The 27,821-nt window shown below is 46.2% G+C and overlaps 1 protein-coding gene, 1 long non-coding RNA gene and 1 other non-coding gene across 3 annotated transcripts in view; 2 read left to right on the top strand and 1 right to left on the bottom strand.

Annotated features, from left to right (window-relative positions):
- The window catches only part of LOC112443504 (uncharacterized), a 730,208-nt gene that overhangs the window by 684,254 nt on the left and 18,133 nt on the right, over positions 1 to 27,821 (bottom strand). The gene's annotated exons all lie outside the window — the stretch shown is intronic.
- Positions 9,228 to 9,300, top strand: TRNAG-CCC (transfer RNA glycine (anticodon CCC)). The gene has a single exon. It is a non-coding gene; the product is annotated as a tRNA-Gly (tRNA).
- The window catches only part of LMCD1 (LIM and cysteine rich domains 1), a 57,017-nt gene continuing 51,345 nt past the window's right edge, over positions 22,150 to 27,821 (top strand). Inside the window, 1 exon segment of the mRNA NM_001076222.2 lies at positions 22,150 to 22,266. Coding sequence (NP_001069690.1) covers positions 22,225 to 22,266 — 42 coding nt within the window. The 5' untranslated portion in view covers positions 22,150 to 22,224.

The following is a 27,821-nucleotide window of genomic DNA, read 5'->3' as shown; positions in this document are numbered from 1 at the left end:
CATCCTTAACATGTGGGGCTTACAGATCTGAGAGTGACCCCTACATCATGCTATTTTAAGTGTGGTCCAGAGGCCAGCAGCATCAGCATCACTTGGGAACTCTGATGCAGAATCTCGGGCTGCCCCCAGACTAGCCGAATCAGAACCTTTAAAGTCTGAGAAGCACTGCCCTACATGGTATCCCAGCCTGGGGTCAGAATCTCTGCAGCCTCACCTCTCCAATCTGTTTCATGGAGAAACCTCCCAGGTGAATCGGACACATGCCAGAATGTGAACCAGGATGGGGGGCCTCTGAAATGTCATAAGGACATCATCATTGTGGCATTCAGACCAGATCTTTCAGATGCCTCCCCTACCCAGAAGCATCACAAAAATTTCCTTTGAGATGACAAGGAAGGTGTCACTGGTTGATGTGCAGCCCATCTATTTCTGGAAAAAGACTGGTGACAGCTTATGAACAGGTCAGCTACGCCAAGTGACACAATGGACTGCAGGGCGAGTTTCCAAGCCCACCACCCACTAAGCGCTTTCTCCACATCTGTACTGTTACACAGAACTTAAAATCCCACCACTGCGTTATCCTTCTGCTTCTTTTTAAAATCAGAGGCTTTCCTCCGAAGAAAGAGCACATCGACATTCCGATTCAGCTGCTGATGAGCCCGTTCACAGCCTGCCTTATCCCACGGCAATCTGTCAGCACGTCTCGTCACTCAACCTCCAGAGCATAAAATCTTGAAAGTTCCCCCTCTCTCCACCTCCACTGCTGCATCACAGCTCTGCCAACAACTTCCCAGCTGGTCTCTCTGCTTCCACTTCTGCCTGCCTCTGCTCTCTGCTCCACAGAGCTCTCAGCGTGGTCACCGAAAGATGCAAAACCCATCAAATCGCACTCCAGCCTAAAGTTAAGCAGTGCCTGTATCCACTTCCTTTGGCTGTTGTAACAGATCACCATAAACATGGTGGTTTATAGAAAAACTCTCCTGCCCCACAGTTCTGAAGGCTGGAAGTCCAAACCGGTGTTCCTGGGCTGCAGTCATCGTGGCTCCCTCCAGGTGCTCCAGAGGAGAATCTGCTCATTGCCTCTTCCAGCCTCAGCAGGCTGTCAGCACTCCCTGTTTGTGACTCCATCACTCCACCACACCCTGATAGACCACACTGCTTCTCTTCTCCTGTGACAATGCTCCCTCTGCCTCCACCTCCTCAGGGAGACGTGGAGTGGCACTCAGGGCCCACCCAGACAATCCAGGGTCATCTTCCCACCTGAAGATCCTTAACTTTGCCACATCTGCAAAGTCCGTTTCTGTCTGCGACAGATTCCAGGGCCAGGATGTGGATCTCTTTGGGGGACTCGCAATTCAGCCTACCACGCTGTGCTTCCACCACCCTTGTTAAAATCTGACACATTTACTGCGGCTCTTAGCTCCTAGGTGACCTGGCCCCTCCCCTCCCCTAAGATCCCATCTTGCCCCATAGTTCCCCTCTGCCAGCCCACCCCTCTCGTCTGCTTTTAGATTTTCAAGTAAGTATGTTCCTGCTGCAGAGCCTTGGCTCTTGCAGTTCCTCTTGCTTGGAAAGCTACCCCTGTTGGCCTCATTCAATAAATGAAAGGATGTCTTATTCCCAGGAACTCAGGAAAAGTAGAAGCAGCAATCTGAGTAGAGACGAGCTTCGTCTACCTCTAAATACTGCCTAGAGAGTTGTCTGGTTAAAGATGCTCCTGTCTAGTCTTCTTTCAGGTGCCAAACACCCCAATATGTCCACAGTCCTTGGTTACCTGTAGGCTCTCTCTGGCATGGAGTCATTTTAGACATCACAGTCAGAAATGGGATAGGAATGATGCTGGTGGAACCAGTCCAGTCTCCTTGTTCGTGGAGAAAATAAGACCATCCCAGATATAAAAAACCTATTTTGATTTCCTTCTTATGACGTTTCTTCTTTCAGCGGTCACTGAACACTTGTTGATGATTTGGGTGGCACTTTCACGAAGGCCACGGCTAATGGCAGCATCCTGCCTGGAGACAGGAGGCCTGCCTGTGGTTAAGTGACCTTTAATTTTCTCCTGACTCTGTGAACAGGTCTATCATTAAATAGAATTTCTAGTGTGCTATTATGATGAAAATGTAAATAGAAGCTCTTTCTTGCCCCCGAAAGAAGTCTTGAGTTTTGTTTAGTTAAACAAACCAAGAACAGTCAGTATATTACAGATAGTGAGTTTCTCAAGAGATCAACTCACTTTTTGCCTAGGTCTTTCTCCATTAGCAGTTTCAATCTGGCATTCTGGGAAACCCCTTTATCCCAGATAAAATAGAACAAATGATCACCCTAGGGGTAGCTAAAGGCCTATTCCTAATATTTGAAGAACCCAGGGGAAAGGGTACCAGCAGAGGCTTACATAGTATATGTCTGAATATATAGAAGTTATAAACCCAGATAACACACTGTTCAATAAAAATATGGTTTATTTTCCTACCATGATAAATGTCTGTAAAACTACCTGGAAGGCTAGGTTTGGATTCCAAACTCTTAGATTCCCCTCTGGCTTCTAGTATGTTTCCATCTTCCTTTTCCACCCCACACTCTAAGCTGTCTCAACTCACACATGTGCAGATTCTCAAACTTGATCCACACCCCATAAGCAGCCACCTCCTGGTTCCCTCCACCATTCTCCGTGGAGGAGAATGGCCCCAGAGAAGAGACCTGCTCTGCTCTGAAAATGGGATTAAGCTCCTTCGAGCAGGGAATTCTGGGGCCCAAGGAACCTAAACCTGGCCTGGAAGGACTGGGTGACCAGGAAGCCAGGGTGGAGTCCCCAGGACAGGAGCCACTCTTGTCTATGGGAGCAACCCCTCCACCTTGAAATTAGAAGCCATGGAATGCTTTCCAGTGTCCAAACACACCATCAAGTCCTCCTGAGTGGAGATCAGAGTCAAACAATCCAGGAAAACACAGTTTGCACAAAACCTTTTAGACGACCTTAGACTATTCCTCCAAAGAACAAGCTAAAATCCTCAGGAGAGGAAACAAAATTGTAATAATAGTGTGATAAGGGGAAAAAAGTCTATGAGGCAAAAAGAAAGTACTTTGAGAATGGCTCTCTTGCCCGGATATTGATAAGAAAAGTGTCACAGAGACGCTCAACAAGCTCTTCCTGCAGAATCCGTGCTAATCCAGGTTTCTGCTTTCCTTCCGGGGATCTTCTTTGATGGATGAGGCAGACTGTAGTTGAAGTATCAGTAGGTTAAAAGCTGTGAGCTCTGGAAATGACTCTGCTGCTCTTGCCACCTTGTTCCTCTGAGTATGGCAAGTGCCAAGCCACCACTACCACATAAACAACAGCACAGAGGTGACTGGATATGAGATGGTGAAAAAGATCAGGAAGGTAGAAAGCACCGATGAGGTGGTTACAGTACAGTGTCAGTTAATCGGGTTTACAAAATACCTCTGCCATTGACCCATGGCTAACACTCAGGTGAATTCCTTTGCTTATCTGACCCTGCATTTTGCTTCTTCAGCAGAAGAGGGGGGATCCAGATAGCACCCTCTGAATGCGAATGGTACAAGGATGAATAGAGACACAGCATATAAAGAATTCAACCAGCGGCTGTAACTCGTAAGTGTTACACCATATTACCTGCTGGTACTAACAGGAGTGCAGATGGTGGTAACAGTCATAATACTGCGCTAGCAGAGACAGTACCATTGTAGTTGGATGGCGTTTAGGCCGACTAGTTGGATTCTGATGCTCACTGTTTGCGACTCTGGAAAGGAAGGAACTGTCTTTTTTTTTTTTTTTTTTTTTAAAGTTTAGCTGATTTATAATGTGTTAGTTTCAGTGGTATACCAAAGTGATTCAGTTATATATGTGTGTGTATATACCTATAAACGTGTGTGTGTATATATGTGTGTGAATATGTGTGTGTGTATGAATGTGTGTATGTGTGTGTGTGTATATTTGTTGTTTAGTTTCTAAATTGTGTCTGACTCTTGTGACCCCATGGACTATAGGCTCCTTTGTCCATGGGATTTCCCAGACAAGAATACTGGAGTGGGTGGCCATTTACATACATATATTCTTTTTCAGATTCTTCTCCATTATAGGCTATTACAAGATATTACATATAGTTCACTGTGCTATACCAAAGGTCTTTATCTGTTTTATATACAATAGTGTGTATCTGTTAATCCCCAACTCCTAGTTTATTCCTCTTTAATGATATGGCTTCCCCGGAAGTTCAGTGGTAAAGAATCTGTCTGCCAATGCAGGAGACACAGGTTTGACCCCTGGGCTGGGAAGATCCCCTGCAGAATGATATGGCAATCCACTCCAGTGTTCTTGCCTGGAAAATCCCACGGTCAGAGGAGCCTGGCAGGCTACAGTCCATGGGGTCGCAAAGAGTTGGACATGACTGAGCACACACAGTCTTTAAGGATAGTAAGACATCAGGTAAAAGAATCCCTTTGGGGAAGGGATGATGGATGAACGAAGCCTGTGGTAACTGCAGATACCAAGCCAAATGGACAGAGAGATATGAGGAAACATGACCCTCATATGGGCATTGAGAACACGTGCCCATTAGCAGAGAATCAACTCACACCACGTGGCGGACACTAAAAGAAGCTGCTGAGCAGGCTCACCATTATGTTCACAGTTGTAGAGACTCAAGCTGAGTCACCATAGTGATTCAGTCACATCTCAAGTGATAGAAGGCTGACCTCTCACTGGCAAGCCTGAATCACATCACTACAACTATCTCTATCTCTGGCCAAACTCAGATACTACTTACTCAGTGTGTATGTGAATCACTTCTAAATTAAGCACGAAGACTTCCAAATTAGTTCAAAGTCATCTAACATCTGGACAGGAGATACATATTACTGAATGGGAGGAGGGGACATAGGAGTGGGGAAAAAATAGAAAGAAGGCTGTGTTCTCTAAGAAAACTATTTTCTTTTGAAACATAGGACTTATTTCTGCAGAAATGACTGACTCACTTTCTTTTTCTGATCATCGAAAAAACAAACAAGTGTGTGTAATAGAGTGTTTTACAACCAAATAAAGATGTCATGTGGGCAGTAGGTTCTTAATTCAGTTTGTATTACTCTAGCTACATTTAAAATGCATGCGTGAGCATAAGATTGATTTATTTCTGGGCTGGATTGCCTAAGGTCTTTCTGCTGTTACAAACAGCTTCCTGTAAAGACTTCTCAGTTTCTCTGGGATGCAGGAACACAGCTCACCCCAAGATGTTCTCTGACTTGTCACCCCAAGTCCTTGCTCTTATTTCCATGGGCTGCCAGCCTCACTGCAGAGCACTTGGCTCTTTGGGAGTAAGCTAGGAAGTGTCCTCTTTGCCTTGGGTTCTCTTTGAGGTTCTCTTTGCCTTGGGTTCTCTCCCTGTTACAGGATTCCCAGGTACTGGGCACGAGTAGGAAAAAAGCATCTGTGGTTAGCACCACGTGCTCTGGAAGCAGAGAGAACAGGGTTCAATCCTGGTTCTGCCACTTCACTCTTTGCAACTACAGACAAGTTGCTAATGCTCTTTGAGCCTCAGCTTCTTCATCTGTGAAATGGGGATACTTAAGAGTCCCTAACCTATAGTTATTGCGAGGATTAACTATGACCATCTTTGTGCATCTTAGTTCATCTTAGTTCAGGGCCTGATCATATATCAAAAGCTTCACAAATATGAGCTCTAATTCTTTCTAGTGGAGGGCTGTCTGGAGTTATTTATTTAGATACCCTAGAAGTTAAGTCAAGGGAATCTGATGTTTTAGATGACAGAGAACTGTAATATCCAGCCAAACTGGTCATCCTTTCCCTCAGGGTCCTTGCTTTTCCTATCACAGTGCTCCTCATTCATCACCTTTGGCTTTAATTTCTTGTTTAACGTCTGCCTTTCCCAGCAGAAGATCCTGTTAATTTTTTTTTAATCACTGTGGGATGCCCCACACCCACAGAGCTCTTGATACAGAGTTCTGCAATGGCTGTTTGTTGAACGACTGAAAGACTGAAAAATCAATGGACCAATGGAATGAGACCAAATGAACAACTGAACCATAGACCAAATGACTGAACGATCCATTGATTGAATGAATTAATAGACAAATGACTGAAATTCATCATCTACATTCAACTGGATGATCTGAAAATACTTCCTAGCATGACAAAAGACAAGACTGCTAAATACAGGATTTTAACTTGGGAAATCAGAGTCTTTGGGGACGATACAGAAAAGCTGGTTTTGAGTATTTTAAGGAGTTCAATTCTATCCCCCCCATCAGTGATGGGACGGGTGATAATACCCTACTGGAAAACATTACTCACGTAGCCTTCAAACTGCACATCCCTCCCACCCTCCATCATAACCCAGGACCTGCTTGACAGCTTCTGGCTGTGGCATGTCTATCCATGTCAGATGACATCATGGCCAAACCATGTGTCTTGGGCTGTGAGAACAACTGGGAAAATCAGCAGAAAACCCCAGATCTTTCACTGTCTAATTTCTGACAAGGAAGACTCTTCCTTGAAAACACCCCCAATCCCTTTTTTTCTGAGCGAACTCATCCCATCTTTCCAGAAAGGCCAGACAGGGGCAAGGCCTTGCTAGACTCGCTCGGGGGGATTTAGTGTCTTCATACCTTGTTCATCAGCCACAGGACAGGCTCATCTTTCAGAAGCTCTGGAATTCTGCCCACAGACGTCTGGACATCGTGTTGCATTCTCACGGAGCCTCTTAGGACATATGCAGCCAAAGAAGATGCAAACTGTTCTTAAATGATAACCTGCCTCAAACTAAGGTACTTAACATGACCATCAGACGGTATTTTGATGATCCTATCCTACCAAGAATCTGTAAGTATAAAGAAAATAACAGAAACACTTACTTAAGGTCGTTTTCCTGTTGTAAGGGAGGAAAGGACACCCACATCCAGACTGGGCAAAATCTTAAGTGTCCCTGGGAAGACTTTCTAAGAGAACCAAACATGATGACTACCTACCTGCAACGGAACAAACAATAACTGCCTAATAATTAAATAATAATTACACAGCCACCAGGTATCAAACACCTTCTCCATTCCATGCACCAGACTGCACACTTTCTAGACAGCAGAGCATTTAACCTGCATGGTAGTTCTATGACATTGGTATTACTGTTTCCACTTTACAGACAGGTAAACTGAGGCTTCCAGTATGTGTCAACACATATATGAACCAGACCTAATTTCAAAGCTGGTGCTCCTACCCCTGCAGAGGCTGAACCACAGCCCATTGAGATAGGAGGGAAAGGTGACTGCCGACAAAGTGGAACAGAAGAGTTGAGTGTAACTTAAGAAGGATAAAGTGGTGCCTAAAATCTAAAGGGGAGAAGGCGGAGAAGACCTCGTGAACACATGACCAGTTTGTTAGCTGATCTATTGCCATCACATGAGTAAAGGAGAGCCTTCCAAAGAGATTCCAAAAGCTGGAAAGAATAGATGAGTGACAGCCCAGAAGGCAGATGGCAGCCCAAGGTAGCAAGACACCTTGTAACAATGAGTGTTGTCCCCAACTGCTGGGTCTGGTCAGAGAATGGGCTCTCAGACACAGAAAGAGTCCTTGCAGATGGCAGCAAACATCCTGTGGGTGCCAAAGAGGAGGGGATGGGAGATAGCTCAGAGGTCCTGTCCAACTCCCTCTGTTAGCTTTAGGGAGATGCTTAGTAACCATCTGACAAACTTACCCTTGCAGTTATCTGCCACAGGCACGCAACTAAAACAGCCTATGCAGAACTGGTCCGTTGTGACATTTTAATCTCCTGCAGGAGAAAGGAAGCAATGATGGGGAACTGTTATTCTGAATCTATTTGTGATAAACAAAGAAGAGGGTGGGCATTAGAAGGGACAAAATTATTGGGAGAGGAAGGAAACTGGGGGTATTACTGTATTGCTTGCAATAGATTGGCTGCTGCTGCTGCTGCTGCTAAGTCGCTTCAGTCGTGTCCGACTCTGTGCGACCCCATAGACGGCAGCCCACCAGGCTCCCCCGTCCCTGGGATTCTCCAGGCAAGAACACTGGAGCAGGTTGCCATTTCCTTCTCCAATGCATGAAAGTGAAAAGTGAAAGGGAAGTCGTTCAGTCGTGTCTGACTCTTCGCGACCCCATGGACTGCAGCCTACCAGGCTCCTCCGTCCATGGGATTTTCCAGGCAAGAGTACTGGAGTGGGGTGCCATTGCTCCATTCCTTTATTAAAGGCCACCCTCTTAAAGTAGGGTCATCATGATTATCTCACAGCTAGACCAATCTAAGAGTTAATTTGCCCATGGCTGCACAGCTCATAATTGGTTCAAACTCAGATATGCCTTATTTCAAAACCATCTCTCTTTTCTCCAAAGTTTTTTTTTTTTTTTTCATACTGTGCATGGGAATAACTAAAACTTTATTATTTTATTTATTTATTATAACTAAAACTATATTAATAACTTATTAATATGGTTTCCAATAACAATGTGAAAATTGGAATTATCAATTCAATATGTACTCAAAGTACATACTGAACTCAGGGAAGGGGGGGATTGGGCAGAGCTCTGAAAGCATAGTTCTCAGGACAGGTAGGTTGTGACGAACAGAAAAGGAAACATAAGGCTGCTGTGTAGAGTAAGACATGGGGAGTAGGTCAGAATGGGCTGTTCAGACAGGCCAACTTAATCACTGAAGAAAGACAAGAAACAGGAAATGGATCAAACCAGACATCACCTCCTTCACAATTCAGTCTCATTTTGGCCTTGAGACCAAGCTATACAACTGGTTCCAGACTGCCCATAACACAGGTTCACAGATGGGACCTCAGATACTTCAATCTGAATGAAGCCTGCATGTGTCAACTTTGCTCCTAAAGATAACATATAAAAGCACAGTTACCTTTTTTTTTTTTAGAGTACAGAATGATTTCAACATGTCAAGAGAAAATATTAACAGGAAATAGGGTCACAAGGCTTTGGAAAATTAAAATGCCAATATGGCAAACTGAATGGAAAACATGATGATGGGAAAAGATGTTAATGACAGCTTTAACTATACTGATCTTTATCTCCTCTCTGCTTCTTAAGTTCTCCTGGGAAACTTGGGTACTACAAGGCACCCACCCAATCTCTTGTTCATTAGACACTTCCTGATGGGCTGAATAGGGCCGAATTTCCCCATTATCCCTAGTGTGTAAAAGTTATTCTAAAATAGATTTTAGGGACTTCCCTGGTGGTCCAGTGGCTAAAACTCTCCACTCCCAATGCAGGGGGCCCAGGTTCGATCCCTGGCCAGGGAACTAGATGCTGCGTGGGACAACAAAGAGCAAAGATTCCACGTGGAATTACAACTAGGACCCAGCACAGTCAAATAAATATTTTTTTAAATGGCTGAGTCACTCTGCTGTACACCTGAAACTATCACAACATTGTTAATCAGCTGTCAGTTCAGTTCAGTCGCTCAGTCATGTCTGACTCTTTGCGACCCCATGAACGGCAGCAGGCCAGGCCTCCCTATCCATCACCAACTGTCGGAGTCTACCCAAACCCACATCCATTGAGTCGGTGATGCCATCCAACCATCTCATCCTCTGTCATCCCCTTCTCCTCCTGCCCTAAATCCTTCCCAGCATCAGGGTCTTCTCAAATGAGTCTGCTCTCCGTATCAGGTGGCCAAAGTATTGGAGTTTCAGCTTCAATATCAGTCCTTCCAATGAACACCCAGGACTGATCTCCTTTAGGATGGACTCGTTGGATCTCCTTGTAGTCCAAGGGACTCTCAAGAGTCGTCTCCAACACCACAGTTCAAAAGCATCAATTCTTCAGCACTCAGCTTTCTTTATAGTCCAACTCTCACATCGATACATGACCACAGGAAAAACCATAGCCTCGACTAGACGGACCTTTGTTGGCAAAGTAATGTCTCTGCTTTTGAATATGCTATCTAGGTTGGTCATAACTTTCCTTCCAAGAAGTAAGCGTCTTTTAATTTCATGGCTGCAATCACCATATGCAGTGATTTTGGAGCCCCCCAAAAAAAAGTCTGACACTGTTTCCCCATCTATTTGCCATGAAGTGATGGGACTGGATGCCATGATCTTCGTTTTCTGAATGTTGAGCTTTAAGCCAACTTTTTCACTCTCCACTTTCACTTTCATCAAGAGGCTTTTGAGTTCCTCTTCACTTTCTGCCATAAGGGTGGTGTCATCTGCATATCTGAGGTTATTGACATTTCTCCCAGCAATCTTGATTCCAGCTTGTGTTTCTTCCAGTCCGGCATTTCTCATAATGTACTCTGCATCTAAGTTAAATAAGCAGGGTGACAATATACAGCCTTGACGTACTCCTTTTCCTATTTGGAACCAGTCTGTTGTTCCATGTCCAGTTCTAACTGTTGCTTCCTGACCTGCATACAGATTTCTCAAGAGGCAGGTCAGGTGGTCTGGTATTTCCATCTCCTTCAGAATTTTCCACAGTTTACTGTGATCCACATAGTCAGCTGTATTCCAATATAAAATAAAAAGTTTTCAAAAAATTTAAAAACAGATTTTATTCTAAACAGTTGTCATTAGATCACGAGGGTTACTTACAATTAGACAACCACCAGTGTTAAGTGTGTGTTGGGGGTCGGGGGCTGAAATGCTTTTTACATCTATGCTAGGGATCGAGATGCTACACTGCAGAGTACTTAAACATGATGAAATTTAGCTTGACATATGGGGAACAGTCCAAGAAATGGTTGCTGGTGCTTTAGTTGTTGTTTTGTAGTTTCTATTCCTACCATCTTTGGAGTTTGATATATGTGGGTCCAATTTAAGACTCTGCAACCTGCTACATGACCTTGGCGAAATTATATAACATCCCTGGGACTCAGTTTGCTCTTCGGTCAAAGGTTGACAAGACCACCACCTCAGGAAAGTGTTGTGAGGATGCTGTGGAATGGCTCAGGGACAGAGTCTGGCAGAGTCTTGTTGATGGGAGCTCAAAAAGGGCACTTGGGTTCCATTATCCTGAGCACCTCCCTTGAAGCTGAGCAGCTCCTCCTTGGGTAGGCCATGGTAAACCCTCCACTGCACCACCTCCAAGTCCAGCCCTCACCCAAAGATCAAAATCATTCTCAGGCTAGGAACTCGGAACTCCAAGTTTGTCTCTTCATCGCATTCAACAGCCATTCTCTGGAGTGAGTCATACCAACACCTCCCTCCCAGTGGGCCTGGCAGAATACAAGTATTTTGCTACCGAGTGGTTACAAATTCCATCCGGGTCAGCGAATTACAGGGATTTCATCTTAGGAAGAGGGCCCAGCTCCGCAAACTGCTCCGGGTTCCCCAGCATCTCCCGAAAAGAACCTGATCTCCAAAAATTCAAGGCTAGAGTCACGTAAATGCAGAGTTCCAAAGAATAGCAAGAAGAGATAAGAAAGCCTTCTTCAGCGATCAATGCAAAGAAATAGAGGAAAACAACAGAATGGGAATGACTAGAGATCTCTTCAAGAAAATTAGAGATACCAAGGACACATTTCATGCAAAGATGAACTCGATAAAGGACAGAAATGGTATGGACCTAACAGAAGCAGAAGATATTAAGAAGAGATGGCAAGAATACACAGAAGAACTGTACAAAAAAGATCTTCACGATACAGATAATCACGATGGTGTGATCACTGACCTAGAGCCAGACATCCTGGAATGTGAAGTCAAGTGGGCCTTAAAAAGCATCACTACGAACAAAGCTAGCGGAGGTGATGGAATTCCAGTTGAGCTATTTTAAATCCTGAAAGATGATGCTGTGAAAGCGCTGCACTCAATATGCCAGCAAATTTGGAAAACTCAGCAGTGGCCACAGGACTGGAAAAGGTCAGTTTTCATTCCAATCCCAAAGAAAGGCAATGCCAAAGAATGCTCGAACTACCGCACAATTGCACTCATCTCACACACTAGTAAAGTAATGCTCAAAATTCTCCAAGCCAGGCTTCAGCAATATGTGAACCGTGAACTTCCTGATGTTCAAGCTGGTTTTAGAAAAGGCAGAGGAACCAGAGATCAAATTGTCAACATCCACTGGATCATGGAAAAAGCAAAGAGAATTCCAGAAAAATACCTATTTCAGCTTTATTGACTATGCCAAAGCCTTTGACTGTGTGGATCACAACAAACTGTGGAAAATTCTGAAAGAGATGGGAATACCAGACCACCTGACCTGCCTCTTGAGAAATTTGTATGCAGGTCAGGAAGCAACAGTTAGAACTGGACATGGAACAACAGACTGGTTCCAAATAGGAAAAGGAGTACATCAAGGCTGTATATTGTCACCCTGCTTATTTAACTTAGATGCAGAGTACATCATGAGAAATGCCGGACTGGAAGAAACACAAGCTGGAATCAAGATTGCCGGAAGAAATGTCAATAACCTCAGATATGCAGATGACACCACCCTTATGGCAGAAAGTGAAGAAGAACTCAAAAGCCTCTTGATGAAAGTGAAAGTGGAGAGTGAAAAAGTTGGCTTAAAGCTCAACATTCAGAAAACGAAGATCATGGCATCCAGTCCCATCACTTCATGGGAAATAGATGGGGAAACAGTGGATCAGTGTCAGACTTTATTTTGGGGGGCTCCAAAATCACTGCAGATGGTGACTGCAGCCATGAAATTAAAAGATGCTTACTCCTTGGAAGGAAAGTTATGACCAACCTAGATAGCATATTCAAAAGCAGAGACATTACTTTGCCAACAAATGTCCGTCTAGTCAAGGCTATGGTTTTTCCTGTGGTCATGTATGGATGTGAGAGTTGGACTGTGAAGAAGGCTGAGCGCCAAAGAATTGATGCTTTTGAACTGTGGTGTTGGAGAAGACTCTTGAGAGTCCCTTGGACTACAAGGAGGTCCAACCAGTCCATTCTGAAGATCAGCCCTGGGATTTCTTTGGAAGGAATGATGCTAAAGCTGAAACTCCAGTACTTTGGCCACCTCATGCGAAGAGTTGACTCATTGGAAAAGACTCTGATGCTGGGAGGGATTGGGGGCAGGAGGAGAAGGGGACGACAGAGGATGAGATGGCTGGATGGCATCACTGACTCAATGGATGTGAGTCTGAATGAACTCCGGGAGTTGGTGATGGACAGGGAGGCCTGGCGTGCTGCGATTCATGGGGTCGCAAAGAGTCAGACACGACTGAGCGACTGAACTAAACTGAACTGAGAGTCACTGTGAGCTGGGCAGGCATGGGAACAAGGCCCCTTTGGAAAGGCAGTGCAGGCCGCGGCCCCGCATCCACGCCTCACGGCCGCCGTCTCCACACACCAGGTACCGGAGGCACAGGGGAGTGACGGACCGCACGAGTCACTGTCACCCGCCAAAGGAGTCCTGCACGCTCAGTCTTCTCCTCAAGACTCAAGAGCGGCCGGGAGACGTTCCCGCGAGAGGGTCGCCAGCTTCCTGTCCTGCTTTCCCAGCTCCTCTCTCTAGGTTTCCCATCCTAATGAACTGCAAGCCTCGGCGCCTTTTAACTCACTCACACGCCAAGAGCCAAAAACACGACGTGAGAAATCGCAGGGCAACGCACATCTCCACAACCAGGGGAGGAGTCCTCCCTAAAGCCCACTTTTGCTCCCGGACGCGTCAGGGTCCTGACTGGAAACACTCGAAGGAGTAACTGAAGAGAGTTTAACGAAAGGGCAACCAACGAATGAGGAAACAGCAGCGGCCTGAACCCACTCGGGAGGGGAGGAGAGATCACTCCCGGGCTAGCGACCGCGGGATTCCGGGACACCCCGCCCCCCCACCCCCGGCCTGAAGGGGCCGAGGGAGACAGCGGCCCTCGGGCTGACAGGACCTGTGGCGACAGGTGGAGGAAAACGACCATCCAACACCCTGGCCCACCGGGAGGAAGCCAGGAGATTAAAGACACCCACCTCAGGTCTCAGCCACTGCCTCCCAGGCCCAGAGCAGGAGGGGTCACCGGGAACATCCAGAACCATCTCTGACGGCCGGGAGTCCTGTGCCTCCGCCATCGTCCGGGCTGAGCCCTCTCTCCAAAGCCAGGCCTCTCCCGAGGGACCCCACTTGGGTGTGGATCCCAACTAGCTCTGAAGCTTGAGCAGCTCACGTTACACAGCAGAGCTTCACTTTCTCATCTGCAGATAGGATTAACAACACCTGCTACCTGGGGGTGGTCTTAAGGCTTATCCACGTGAAATGCAGACTGCACAGAGCAAATCCCGCGCACCTGTTCTCATCTTTCCCGGCTATTCTGACATACGCGCGCATGCACGTGCGCAGAAGTGCACATGCCTGCAGAGAAAGGCACGTGTGCTCAGAGAAAGCCACGTGCGCACCTGGAATCGCACGCACGCGTCCAGAAACGCACGTGGGTGCGAACACACACACACACACACACACACGCACACGCACACACCGAGGATAGCAGTAAATAGTACACCTACAGAAATTAAATGTGGATATGGTTCAGTCCTCCAGGACGGTAACTAGACACTTGTCCATGGTAAAGGCTGCTTCCCAAAGGACTCACCCAACTCCTGTAACTTAATGCTCCAAGAAGCGCTAAGAACTGAGGGGAGCAGAAGTATTTCTTTTTGAAAAGGGATACCAAACATCTTCACCCCCAAGAAATGGCAGAGAAGTAAATCTTTTAAACAGATCCAAGGATGAGGATGACAGAATGTAGTTTGTCAATACACTGCATGATAAATTACCACAAGCTTAGCAACTTAGAACAATCCTTATTTATCATTCTGCCACGTGGTTGTTGGCAGAATTCACTTCCTTACAGATATCGAACTCGTGGCAGCTCACTTTTTGAAAGCTAGTGGGTCAGAGGTAGAGATTTCCTGACTGCTGGCTCTGCCTGCGAAGGGCTCACCTGATTAGGTCAGGCCCACCCAGGAGACTCTCCCCATTAGAGACCTTAATTCCACCTGTAAAATCGCTTCACTTTGGCCACAAGACTCAGCAGAATCACAGGAGCAGAATCCCACAATCTTTGCCACATTCTGTTGGTTAGAAGGAAGTTACAAGCACCACCCACATTCACGGGGAGGGGACTATACATGGGCCAGGTAACCTGGCAGTAATTTAGAATTCTGCCCAGTACAGACATATATAAATGAATGTAAGGATATGCTTTGTAAGGTAAGAGGAATAAAGATGGTTAACCTCATTTTTGCAGGGACTCAGAGACTCTTAAATATATTACCCAAATCATAAGCTCGCCTCTGTGACGAAGCTGAAACACACAGTGAGATTTTCATATTCTCTCTCCTCCACTTTTCAAACTGGCAAAGAAGGGAAGGCTCTGTTGCACCATTAAGTGGGACACATAGCTGATGTTCAGAGCTTATTGATCACTTGATCCCAGTAAATGATAAATGAGTTGCAAGTGGCCTTGTGCACGATGGCAGCCACATGGCTTTTAGCAGAGCTAGAATCAAATGCAGGGCTCTGGACTCCTGACTCAGTGCTCCTTCACAATGGACAGATCTCATTGTGCCCTTCACTGTCCCTGTCAAAGACAGGCTTGAAGGCAAGAGAATTGCTGGGTCCAGGAATCATGTTTTCTTCTCATCCAAATGATTTGACCTCATAGGCAAAGCCTTTCTTGATCTAGGAGTCCATCCAAAAATCTGGAGAAAATTAGTTATTCTAAAATTAAAGTTACTATAAGAATGGCAGGAAAGAAATAAAAAAATTCAAGTTGTGAACAATCCACATATATATTGTACAAATGATGGGCCAAGCTGATACAATTAAAAGGTATTATGTGGTTCATGGTATGTTTATATCAATTAATACATATTAAAATATACTATGTGGTTCAGGGATTATTGATATCTACCTACTCTTAAGTGTTGGTTGTTTTTAATGAAAACAGTATGCTGAGAACAATCATAACCAAATAGAAGCCGTCACTCATGTATGTATATTAAAACAACTACAACTAAGCCGCGCTTGCAACACAGTAAAAACATCATCTTCCTGAGCCATGATGATTGTGGACTTTCTAAATTGGCATGAAACAAAGAGATCTGGGTTCAGGGTTTTGCTTGGCCTCATTTCTAGCTCTATGATCTTGAGGAAAGCACTCTCCCCTCCCAGCTCACTGCTTGAAACACACGTAGGATAGCAGACACTCAGCTGTGGGTCCCCCGCCCCTCGGCCTTGTTAGTTACCAACTGGATTTCTCTTAGAACCTCCTGGGTGTCCTTCTTGTGAGTTAACTAGTAAATCAGGTACTCGCACGCCCCTGCTTAAAACTCTGTGTAATACTCTGTCATATATGGTAGCCAGAGTCCACACAGAGCTTTTTTTTTTTTTTCCTTTTTAACAGTTACTTTTATTTTTTTTTTAATTTATTTATTTTAATTGGAGGCTAACTACTTTACAATATTGTAGTGGTTTTTGCCATACATTGACATGAATCAGCCATGGGTGTACATGTGTTTCCCATCTTGAACCCCCCTCCCCACACAGAGCTATTAAGCATCTGCTGTGTGACTGACCTCAGCTGAGATGTCCTGTAAGTATAAAACACACACCAGGTTTCAAAGATGTAGCATGAAAAAAAGAATGGAAAACATCTCAATAATATTTTATAGGGGCTTCCCTGATAGCTCAGTTGGTAAAGAATCCACCTGCAATGCAGGAGATTTGATTTCTGGGCCGGGAAGATCCTTTGGAGAAGGGATAGGCTACCCACTCCAGTATTCTAGGGCTTCCCTTGTAGCTCAGCTGGTAAAGAATCCACCTGCAATGTGGGTAGACCTGGGTTAGATCTTTGGGTTGGGAAGATCCCCTGGAGAAGGGAATGTTTTATAGCGTGCACAGATGGATATGATACCACTTCAGATATACTGGGTTAAATAAAATATAAACAGATTACCTTTCTGTAAATGTTTTTAATGTGACTATTAGAAACTTTTAAATAGCATATGTGGCTCACGTTATATCTCAGAGGGAAAGCACTGATCTACAGTTTCTCACTGTCCTCAGAAAAGAATTTAAACTCCTTAGCAGTATCCAAGGTGATTTGGTCCCCCCGGGGTTTCCTCACAAATTCTCCTTGTCCCTCATTATTCTCCAACTGCAGTGGCCCTATGATCCCTCAGACACATCAAGCCCATGCCCACCTTAGGGTCTTTTCATGCATGACATCATCCTTCTGGAATGCTCCTTCCATGGTGCTCTACTCATTGCAATGCTGACTCAAACTCCCTGTTTCTATTTCATCTCACACATCACCTCAGCCAGGCCTTTCTGGACCACCTGATCTCAAGGAGTCACACATTCAGTGACTCACTCCTCATTTCCTCCAAGGCCCTCACCGCCATTCTTAGCTACCTCATATGATGATCTGTCTGTTCCGTGTCAGCCTCCCCCCAGGGGAACAGCAGCTGTGTGAGGGAAGGACGCTTTCTGGTCTCACTCAGTCAGTGTCGCATCTTCAGCTCAGGGCTCCACCAGTTATAGTTCTCAGCTCAGTGTTTGTTGAATGCATGAATGAACAGGGAAAAGAGCAAGAAACTCAGAGACAAAAATTCCACTTAGGACAAACCCAGTGACGTGGAGGATGACACCACCATCTCGCTCTGATTGCTGACTCTTATCCTGTAATCAGTCCTCTACAGTCACTATAGGAGGCAGTGTAATAACTAAAAGGACACAGTCTGGAGCTAAAAGCCCTGAGTTTGAATTTCAACTCTGCTACTTGCTGGAGTGGGACCCTGCATGAAGCCCTTGACTGTCCTAAATCTCTATTTTCTCCCACAGGTATAATTAGAATTATTAAGAAATAATTAGAATCATATCATGGTTGTCTTGAAGATCAAGTAAGATGACAGTTGTCAGTCTAAGAGTTCCAGTGATATTTATCAGACCAAGACATTCTTGAAGGGGAAGCATTCTTTTATTTACGTGGGTGTCCTAAGCACCTAGAACAAGGACTGGTTTAAGGCAGACGCCCCAAAACTACTTGATGGATGAATAAAGTTTCTAAAAATCCCCAGCATCACAAAGCAATGACCTTGGGGAAATCAGATCTTTCCATTGTTCCAACCTGGAAAAGATACCCTATTTTCAGATACCCCATTTTCCTCCAAACAGAAGCAAAAGGATCCTAGCCATGGAGTGAGGCTTAAGATGTAATGGGTCGGCTCCGGCCATATGAGCCTGAAGGTGCCCGATCTCGTCTGATCTCGGAAGATGTAATGGATCCTATTTCCTCCATCTTCCAGAAGAATCCCAATTATAAGAGTCTGTCCAGGTGTCCAGACAAAACTGACTATAGATCCCCTGAAACCTTTGGCTTGAGAGTAGGATTTAAAAAGTCAGAGTCAGCCTCTTCAGCTGGGGACAGAACAAGTTCCAGAGGAGCAGGGAGCAGCTTTCTGCCCATGACAGGTTCTTTACTAGGAAAAAGGAAAAAAAGACAAGGCCAGAGGGCTTCACAGATAAAGAATCCACCTGTCAATGCAGGAGACATAAGAGATAGGAGTTTGATTCCTGAGTCGGGAAGATCCCCTGGTAGAAGGCATGGCAATCCACTCCAGTATTCTTGCCTGGAGAATCCCATGGACAAAGGAACCTGGTGGGCTTTGGTCTATAGGGTTGCAAAGAATCAGACACGACTGAAGCAACTTAGCAGGTACAAAAGACAAGGCCATCCAAGCAGTAGCTTTTGATTCTTACATTCTCAGAAACAGCCACAATATCTGCCTCCTTGATTGAAACTGGGGCCAAGGATAAAAATAAGGAGAGGGGAAGAGGGTCTTATTTGGATTCGTTTTTAAAGCTCATAAAAGTCAAATTTTTCCATGAAATGATAATTTTTCAAGATGGGGCAAGGAGTGTGGCTGGGAAGAGAGTGGGAAATGACTTCACTGGGCAGGCTTCTGCCTAGTTCGCAAAGGATAAAGCTTGCCTTTGTTGTTCTCCTGGCTTCTGTTCCCCGTAGCTCTGAAGTATAAAGGCTTCTGGCAGAACATCCCAGTTTCAACACCATTGTTCCTAGGATTTGCCACTGAAAGGGCTATTCACATGGAAACCTCTCCCAGGCCAGGCTTCCGTTGGCTACCATTTACTTACACCCTGGCTTAATCATGCAGCCCACCTAGGAAGTTTGGACAAACCAGACCAGGGATGGCCCTTCGCCATCTCTCCTAGTCCCACCTTGCCAACTGACTGCTGATTAAAAGCCAGAAGCCAACCTCCATTCATTCCACTGACATGTTCTGAGCATTGCTCGTGTGCTAGGTGTCAGAGCTACAGGTAGGGGCAAGTGAGACAAACATTGACAATAGCAGAAATCCATGAAAGAAGAAAAAGATCATTCTTCATGTTGTAAAAGAGGAGTAATAAATAGAAAGCCCTTTCCAGAATGTGAAAAAGGAGCCACAATTAGGGATCATGGGATCCCAAAATCAGATTTGGGATCACTGAAGATGATGATGTGTTAAGATCCAATTAGAGGGCTTCCCTATTGGCTCAGTGGTAAAGAATTTGCCTGCCAATGCAGAAGATACAAGTTCCATCCCTGATTCGGGAAGATCCTACATGCCAATGAGCAACTAAGCCCATGAGCCACAACTATTGATAGAGCCTGTGCTCTGGAGTCTGGGAGCTGCAACTACAGAATTTCAAGTGCCTTAGAGTCCATACTCCCCAACAAGAGAAGCCACCACAGAGAACAGCCCCCGCTCACCACAACTAGAGAAAAACCCATGCAGCAGTGAAGACCCAGCACAGCCAAAAGAGAAAAAAAAGAAAAAGAAAAGAACCAGTGGAAGGTGTCTTTAAGGAAAGCACCTCCAAGAAGAGAAAAAGCCCTACGTAGTGACCTGCAGCTCCCCATTCCCTTCACATCAGGCCACACCATGCCTGTGAAGCCACTCTGCAGTCTCCTTGCTGCTGCTGCTGCTAAGTCGCTTCAGTCATGTCCGACTCTGTACGACCCCAGAGACGGCAGCCCACCAGGCTCCCCTGTCCCTGGGATTCTCCAGGCAAGAACACTGGAGTGGGTTGCCATTTCCTTCTCCAATGCATGAAAGTGAAAAGTGAAAGTGAAGTCACTCAGTCGTGTCCGACTCCTAGCGACCCCATGGACTGCAGCCCACCAGGCTCCTCCATCCATGGGATTTTCCAGGCAGTCTCCTTACAACCCAGGTTTTAGTCCACTTGAGCCCTGGTTTCCAGCAAAGGGTGACAGGAAGAAAACTTCATGACAAACAGTATTCTGTCTGTGAAAAAAGGTGAAAAGGGACTGTGTTTAATCCTCTGTCTAGGCTAGGATAATGGCTCTAGGAACCCAGGTCTGTGGAACTGGCTTAATATCTGTGGGTTTATAGGCAGACAGCGTGGCACAGTGAGTCCTGGTAGATTTTGACTTATAGGACTTGTGAGATGCTGCAAGAGACTTCATCCAAGGATATGAGAAAACTTGCTTGTCCAGACCTGCATGACCCAATTAATCTGCAAAAAAAAATTAATTTCTTAGTTTATGGCTCATTATCCTGAGCACCTTCTACCCAGGTGAAATCTCAGCCTCCCTCTCCCTGGTTAAAGCCTCACTGAGAAGTCCAGCTTTGAAGCACTGACCCTCTCTGATCATATTCCCTCATCTCTTAAATGGGAGTGATCATCATCAACATCATCATGTTATAATAACACTTGTGATAATTATGAGATTGTCATGAGAAAATAGGACTCCAGGAATGAAGATGTATATGTTGGCATTTATAAAATCAGGACAGTGTTCTCTCCCTCCCTGAATCGGGACGATTTACACGGAAGCAAGTTATAAAAGGCAGATGAATATTTTACAAACATTAATTTTAAAGAAATCATGATTCCTTAAAAAACTGGAAATAGAACTGCCTTATGATCCAGCAATCCCACTGCTGGGCATACACACTGAGGAAACCAGAAGGGAAAGAGACACGTGTACCCCAATGTTCATCGCAGCACTGTTTATAATAGCCAGGACATGGAAGCAACCTAGATGCCCATCAGCAGATGAATGGATAAGAAAGCAGTGGTACATATACACAATGGAGTATTACTCAGCCATTAAAAAGAATACATTTGAATCAGTTCTAATGAGATGGATGAAACTGGAACCTATTATACAGAGTGAAGTAAGCCAGAAAGAAAAACACCAATACAGTATACTAACGCATATATATGGAATTTAGAAAGATGGTAACAATAACCCTGTGTACGAGACAGTAAAAGAGACACTGATGTATAGATCAGTCTTATGGACTCTGTGGGAGAGGGAGAGGGTGGGGAGATTTGGGAGAATAGCATTGAAACATGTATAATATCATGTATGAAACGAGTCGCCAGTCCAGGTTCGATGCACGATACTGGATGCTTGGGGCTGGTGTACTGGGACTACCCAGAGGGAGGGTATGGGGAGGGAGGAGGGAGGAGGGTTCAGGATGGGGAACACAGGTATACCTGTGGCGGATTCATTTCGATATTTGGCAAAACTAATACAATATTGTAAAGTTTAAAAATAAAATAAAATTTAAAAAAATAAAGAAATCACGACTCACTGGAATCTCACCTCCTCTCCGGTGATTGGCAAACTTGCCCAGGTTTGGGAAAAGCTAACTAGCTGAGTCAAGCTGCCGCCTACACCACCTGCCCACCCCCGCTCCCCTCACACCCTCCAGACGACAAGGCAGAAAGGGTGGGCAGGAGAACACAGCTCAGCATTTATTTTTGGACCCAGTTCACTAAAAATACCCCAAGCCTCCCTGTTTGATCACTCTCCCTTTTGACCTGAATGGATCGCAGGGCCCCGGCGGCCCGCCCCACCCTCAACCCGTTGTCCTTTAAAGGAGAAGGGCGTGGGGAAGGATTCCTGCCGCTCAGGGACAGATGTGCGCCACCCGGACAGGCAGGGGCCGCGGCCTCACTGACGTCAGGGAAGCGCTCAATCAGCCGCAGCCTCCCGGCCGGGCCCGAACACCCGAAGGGTGGGGGGGGTACCCGCGAGCTGGGATTGGCTGGCCAAGTGCAAGCGCCCGCGCCGATTGGCTGGCGAGGTTTTAGAGGGAGTCCCGCTCTCCAATTAAAGGGCCCCGCCGCACCCGGCTGCTCACAGAGCTCTCCCTGGGCCAGCGATCTTAGCCATTCAAGCACAGCTGTCCCCACTGCACGCCCTCGCGCCTAAGCCTGAGCAGCCAGGCGCTGTCTGTCCGAAGAGGATGGCAAAGGTGGCCAAGGACCTCAACCCGAGAGTTCAGAAGGTGAGCTGAGATCTGTCTGTACTTGGGCAGATCCTTATTTTCCCATTTCCCTCTCCTGTTTGAAGAGGCTTTCGTAGATGTATGGAGAAAAAAGTTCACTAAATTCCAAGACTTTATAGAAAATAGAATCGTTGGGAATACAGGTTTGAGCTAACAGGCACATACCCCAAATGCTACTCTTAAAAGCCTTTGTGTAAAGTATTTGCAACAGATCTTGGTTCTTTGATGATGCTAATTAAAATTTAAATAAGGTAAAACTTTTTTCTTAAATGTTAACTCTGTGCTTTTGGAGGAGTGGGCAAGGAACCCTACCCTCCTCCTCCAGTGATTGAGGTGAAGGTGGGAAGGGGTGATATTTACTCACAAGGAATCTACCCCTGTGCTCTCATCCCAACATTTTCTGTTTTTCACACACACATACAAAGAAACCAGTTTCTTTAGTTGGTGTTGGCAGTGGCGACAGTTCCAGCACACGGGAACTAATTTCTGTCCCCAGGGTCTTCACTTTTCCCTTTCAAGAAGGGCTGGCTGGGAGCCCAGAAGGTCATGGGTGAATGACTGCCCGAGGGGCCTGCAGCTGTGCCCTTAGCTCCAATCCCTGATGGTTACTTACCTGCAAACCGTGGGGGGCGGGGGCGTGGAGGGGGGAGGTTGTCACAGGCTAGGGGCTAAGAGGACCTGTGAACTGGAAGGAAGCCCAGAGACAGCCTAGACCAGTGAAGAAACTGAGTCTCAGGGTCACAGAGAGTTGGTTCAGGGAGGCAGCGGAGCCTATGGGAAAGCCTTAGGCATGGAAACCCCAGTTGTGCCACTTTCTAGCTGTGCAACTTTCTAGCTGCACCACAATGACCAACCACGTCCATCACCTTTCTGAGCCTCAGTTCCCTTGTCTCCCATAGAGGGATGTTAGGCCCCGCCTCCCTCACAGCAGCAATAATAGCTATGGTACCCCGTAGTGTTCTCTCCCAAAGTAGTTATTTTTAAACTTAAACTCTGATTTCAGGGAAAATCAGAGTTTTGGTCTTTCAAGGCAAAGTCCCCTGTAAACATTTGCTATTACCTGGGCAAGGCGGGATAGAATGAGAGGGGGAAAGAAAAAGAAAAACTATGTCAGAATCAAAATGCAAGTCAGCCACTTAGAGGTGCAGGATTTACGTATCTAATTTACGACTGTACCCCTGCAAGGCTGACCTGCCCCAGACTCCCACACAGAGTCCATCAGACCTTCTGAATGTGTACACCAGGGCAGACTTCATCCAGAGAGCATCTCTCTGGAATGTTCCTGCCCCCCACCCCCACCCCCGCTTCACAGTTGCCAGACTGTTTGCAGAATCCAGTCATCTCTCCTTCTCTGGAATTCTCACAACATGTTAGACCTTGGTAAGCTACCTGTCCTGTTAATTTCTACCTACTAATGAGTCAGGCACACACTGCTCTTACTTTTCTGCCCATCTTTCTAAATCCCTTGAGGGACAAACCTTTCTTGCTCATTTCTGTTCCGACGCAGGCTGCCACGCACAGCATGACTCAATAAACTATGAGTGAACCAGCTAAGACCATAGTGTTCGCAGACAGTACAGTCTGTGTGTTACTGTTTTCTAACTTGTGGCAGCTCCAACATATTTGTGTGTCTGAACTGCCTCCCCAGATTCAGCCAAAGTAAAAGAGTTCAGAGCGAAAGGGGCAGTGTCTCATTGTCCAGTGGCACATCAGATGATTCAGGGTGGTTTTATTACAAGCTGATGGACAGTTAATGTGTGAAGGGAGACAGGAGACACGGAACCTCTCTCCTCAGCACAGCCCGGGTCCCCACTCGGAGGAAGCCTTGTTTTTATTTTCCTTTGCATGGGAGAGTGTGATTATCCGGATTAGAGGTGGAACACAGTCTCCTACTTGTCACCCTCTAGTGCCAACTTCCTTGCCCTGCAAAGGGTTTATTTTCCATTTAGATCCAATTACAGGCTTAGTGAAAGAATGTGGTGGGTATAGATGAAAGGGCGGATATTTTTTACCCCTTGGGACTGTGACAATCAGGAGGAGGATCACCACATGGGTGATGAACCCAGGTCCTCCACTCAGAAAGCCGAGGGAAGGGAAGGGAATGGGGGGAAATCTCTCCTTGCTGAGGTGTGTATCGGCGGTTAAATGCTGGGTTGTATCAACAGCGCGCTGCAGAGCTTTTATGGCATATTTACTTTTTAAATCTGCCACAGTGGTGGATTTGCTAACATTTGGCTTCAGGAGGCATAATCACACATAGGCATTTTGAAGCAATTTCATAGACTCTTAGAGCTGCAAGGGACCGATTTACAAAATGAGAAGTGGTTTCAAATGGCCTCCATGAGGACTCCGCTGCCCTGCACCCAAAGGGAGGGGGGCCACAGGGAATCCCAAGAGCTGGGAAGCCAGAAACAGTCTTTGAGAGAGAGAACATTAAAATCTCCAAGTTGGGGCAGCCTTTGAGATCATATCCCCAATTCCAGGCAGACAGGGGAACTGGCCATGGGTCCCATCCTTAGTTCATGGCAGGGTATAGAAACAGTCCCTTCCCTCCTCCTATCTGCACTGAGCCAAATGCTCCCATTGGCTACTCTTGAGCCCTGGTTTGTTTTTCGACTGGGAAAAAAGTTTCCTAGCATGGAGATCTTGTTCCCTGAGAATCAGGAACTAGCCAACATTCCCTGGTAACAAAAAGCCTGGAAGATCAAATGCCATTTCTCTTGGTGGAATCAACCACCACTGTGGGTGTGTTCTTCTCTGGTTTATTAAGTCATCAGTATTCTTGTAACCAGCCTGGGGTTCAAATCCCAGCTCCACCACCTACTAGCTATGTGCCCCTGTGCAAGCTGATTAACTTCTGAGTCTGTGCCCTCATCTGAAAACTGAGGAGACACTAAAAGCATCTCTCTCCCAGTTCAGTTCAGTTTCTCAGTCGTGTCCAACTCTTTGCGACCCCATGAATCACAGCACGCCAGGCCTCCCTGACCATTACCAATTCCCGGAGTTCACTCAAACTCAGGTCCATCGAGTCGGTGATGCCATCCAGCCATCTCATCCTCTGTCTTCCCCTTTTCCTCCTGCCCCCAATCCCTCCCAGCATCAGAGTCTTTTCCAATGAGTCAACTCTTCGCATGAGGTGGCCAAAGTACTTAACTTTCCTTCCAAGGGGCCCATAATCATTAAATGAGCTGATGTATACAAAGGGCTCAGCCCCTGAGTGCAAGTAGACTTGGCCGTTATTATTGTCGGTGGTGGTAGTTGTATATTTCAGTGAGCGTGTGATTGCTGAATGGAGTCTTTTGGTGAACGAGGACATACTTTTCTTCTTCAGATGACTGGCCCATCTGAAGAGCAACTAATTTTCACTCAACTGAACGAAAGCCAGCGGCCTTGATAACCTAGAACAAGGACTGATGACCTTGTCTTTATTCTAGCCTAACACATACAAAATCTGCTTACACAACAGAGATCATCAGTCAGTGAGCATTTCACTCTGGAGTCCTGGAATAGTTAGGCCTAGAAGGAGACATGGAGCTCTTCTCACTTTATAGATATAGGAACCGAGACCCAGAGTAGTCAGGTCCTTTCTCTGAGACTGCTAAGAAGGTGGGCCAGGGCCCAGTAGGCTCTGCAAGAATACAGGCTCTTGGCTGCCAAAGAACCATTTGCAGGAATTTAGAAAGGACTAGAACAAAGAGGTCTGAGAGCATGTTCACTGCTGCCTGTGTGCCTGCCAGTGGACCGGCTCCAGAGGGTTCTATTTCTCACCCCTCAGCACAATGTCCGAGGAGCATGAAAGGATGGTTCATCCAAGTGCATTGCCAGGGTCAGCTGGGCGTCTCCCTCCACCCCTTCTCCACATCACGTCCCTCTTGGCTTTCCTGTCCTCCAGCTTCGCCCTCCCCCCTGTACTCAGCCCTTCCTGCTTTCACCTCCAGTTCCTGCCGTGTGCAAAACTGCTGGCACGCCGCCTGGGTGAGCCGATCCAATGTCAACACGGCTCCTCGAGAATTGTCCTTGGCTCCCTCCATCTTAGAAATATATTAAGCTGTCATTTAAAGACTTTAATAGCCAAATCATTGGAGACATGCCCATAGGTGTATAAGCAACTTGGCCCAAAGAGAACCATATTAAAAAAGAAAGAAAGAAATTATCCAAGTCCTTAAAGTTCTCCCCAGACAGATGGCTAAAGCCATTACTTGTACACTGAGGATGTTTGTCATGTCGCACAGACGTATTCGAATATGTGGGGTTAGGGTTGACAATTGATTTGCACCAATACATCTGCCCCCTGAGGTGGTTGGGGGCAGGGAAAGGTATCTCGCAGGTCAGCTCTAGGCTTTATTCTAGCCATCTCAGCTCCAAGACCTTCTCCTGGCCCAGAGCTGACCAACAGTTCTACAAGCAGGACATGGAGTGACTTTGGCATTCCCCTCTGAAGATCCCACAGTTTGATCTCCTCTCCATGTTAACTGGCCAGAGGTGACGAGGGAGAAAAAGAATGAGCTGGATTCAGCAAAGGCTGGGGACCAGGAGGAGGGGCAGATGTGCAGACTCACATGAGCATCTTCCTTTCCCTCCGCTGCCCTGGCCACTTCCAGGGAGGGTTAGATCAGGAGCAGAGAAGTCAGGGAATAGTACCTCTTGTAACCCACCCTCTAGGGTCAGCTGGGCTCCAACAGAGAGATGCCATTTGCCTTTGCAAGGGAGAATCTTTCTTTTCAACTTCCACATTCAAAATAGTGTGTTTATAATAAAGTGGAAATCGGTCCTGAAAGCACAGACCTTGGCAGTCCTTATCTCCCCCATGTTCATCCAACACCACTGAAATATGTATGATAAGCAGAGTTTTCTGGCAAGGGGCCAAGCTGTCACAGTAACTGCAAGCATTTACTGGTGACTTTGGACAGGTCGCTTTTCCTCAGAAGGGGCTGACTTTGAATGACGGCTGGAAACTTCATTCCTCCTGCCGTCCACTGACCTTTTCTGGACCCCAGACTGTCTCCTAAATAACACATGATTATGGGAAAACAGGACACAAACGCCATTCCATTGAGAGCAGAACTGGGGAAGAGCTTTTTGAGACCTCCACAAGGAAGAGACAGCTGCTGCTCTCTACGTGCCTTCATTTGGAAATAGTCCCCTCTTCCCCTTCATTTGCTGATTAGGAAGATTTGGCTGGCAGCTGCTGCTGTGATCTCACCAGGTGCAGGGCCACCAACCACTTCCACTGGAGACCCTCAAGGTCGTACCATTTCCTTCATTTCCCATGCAACTTTCAGTCCTGAACCCATTCTTGGAGCTCTGTTGTTCAGTCCCTAAGTCATGTCCGATTCCTTGTGACCCCATGAACTGCAGCACGCCAGGCTTCCCTGTCCTTCACTATCTCCCTGAGTTTGCTCAAACTCATGTCCATTGAGTCAGTGATGCCATCCAACCATCTCATCCTCTGTTGCCCCCTTCTCCTCTTGCCCTCAGTTTTTCCAGCATTAGTGTCTTTTCCAGTGAGTCAACTCTTCTCATCAGGTAGCCAAAGTATTGGAGCTTCAGCATCA

The sequence above is a fragment of the Bos taurus genome, chromosome 22 (assembly GCF_002263795.3).
Source record: "Bos taurus isolate L1 Dominette 01449 registration number 42190680 breed Hereford chromosome 22, ARS-UCD2.0, whole genome shotgun sequence".
Taxonomy (NCBI): Eukaryota; Metazoa; Chordata; class Mammalia; order Artiodactyla; family Bovidae; genus Bos; species Bos taurus.
The sequence above is the reverse complement of the archived record's forward strand: the minus strand, read 5'-3'. Positions and strand labels throughout refer to the sequence as shown.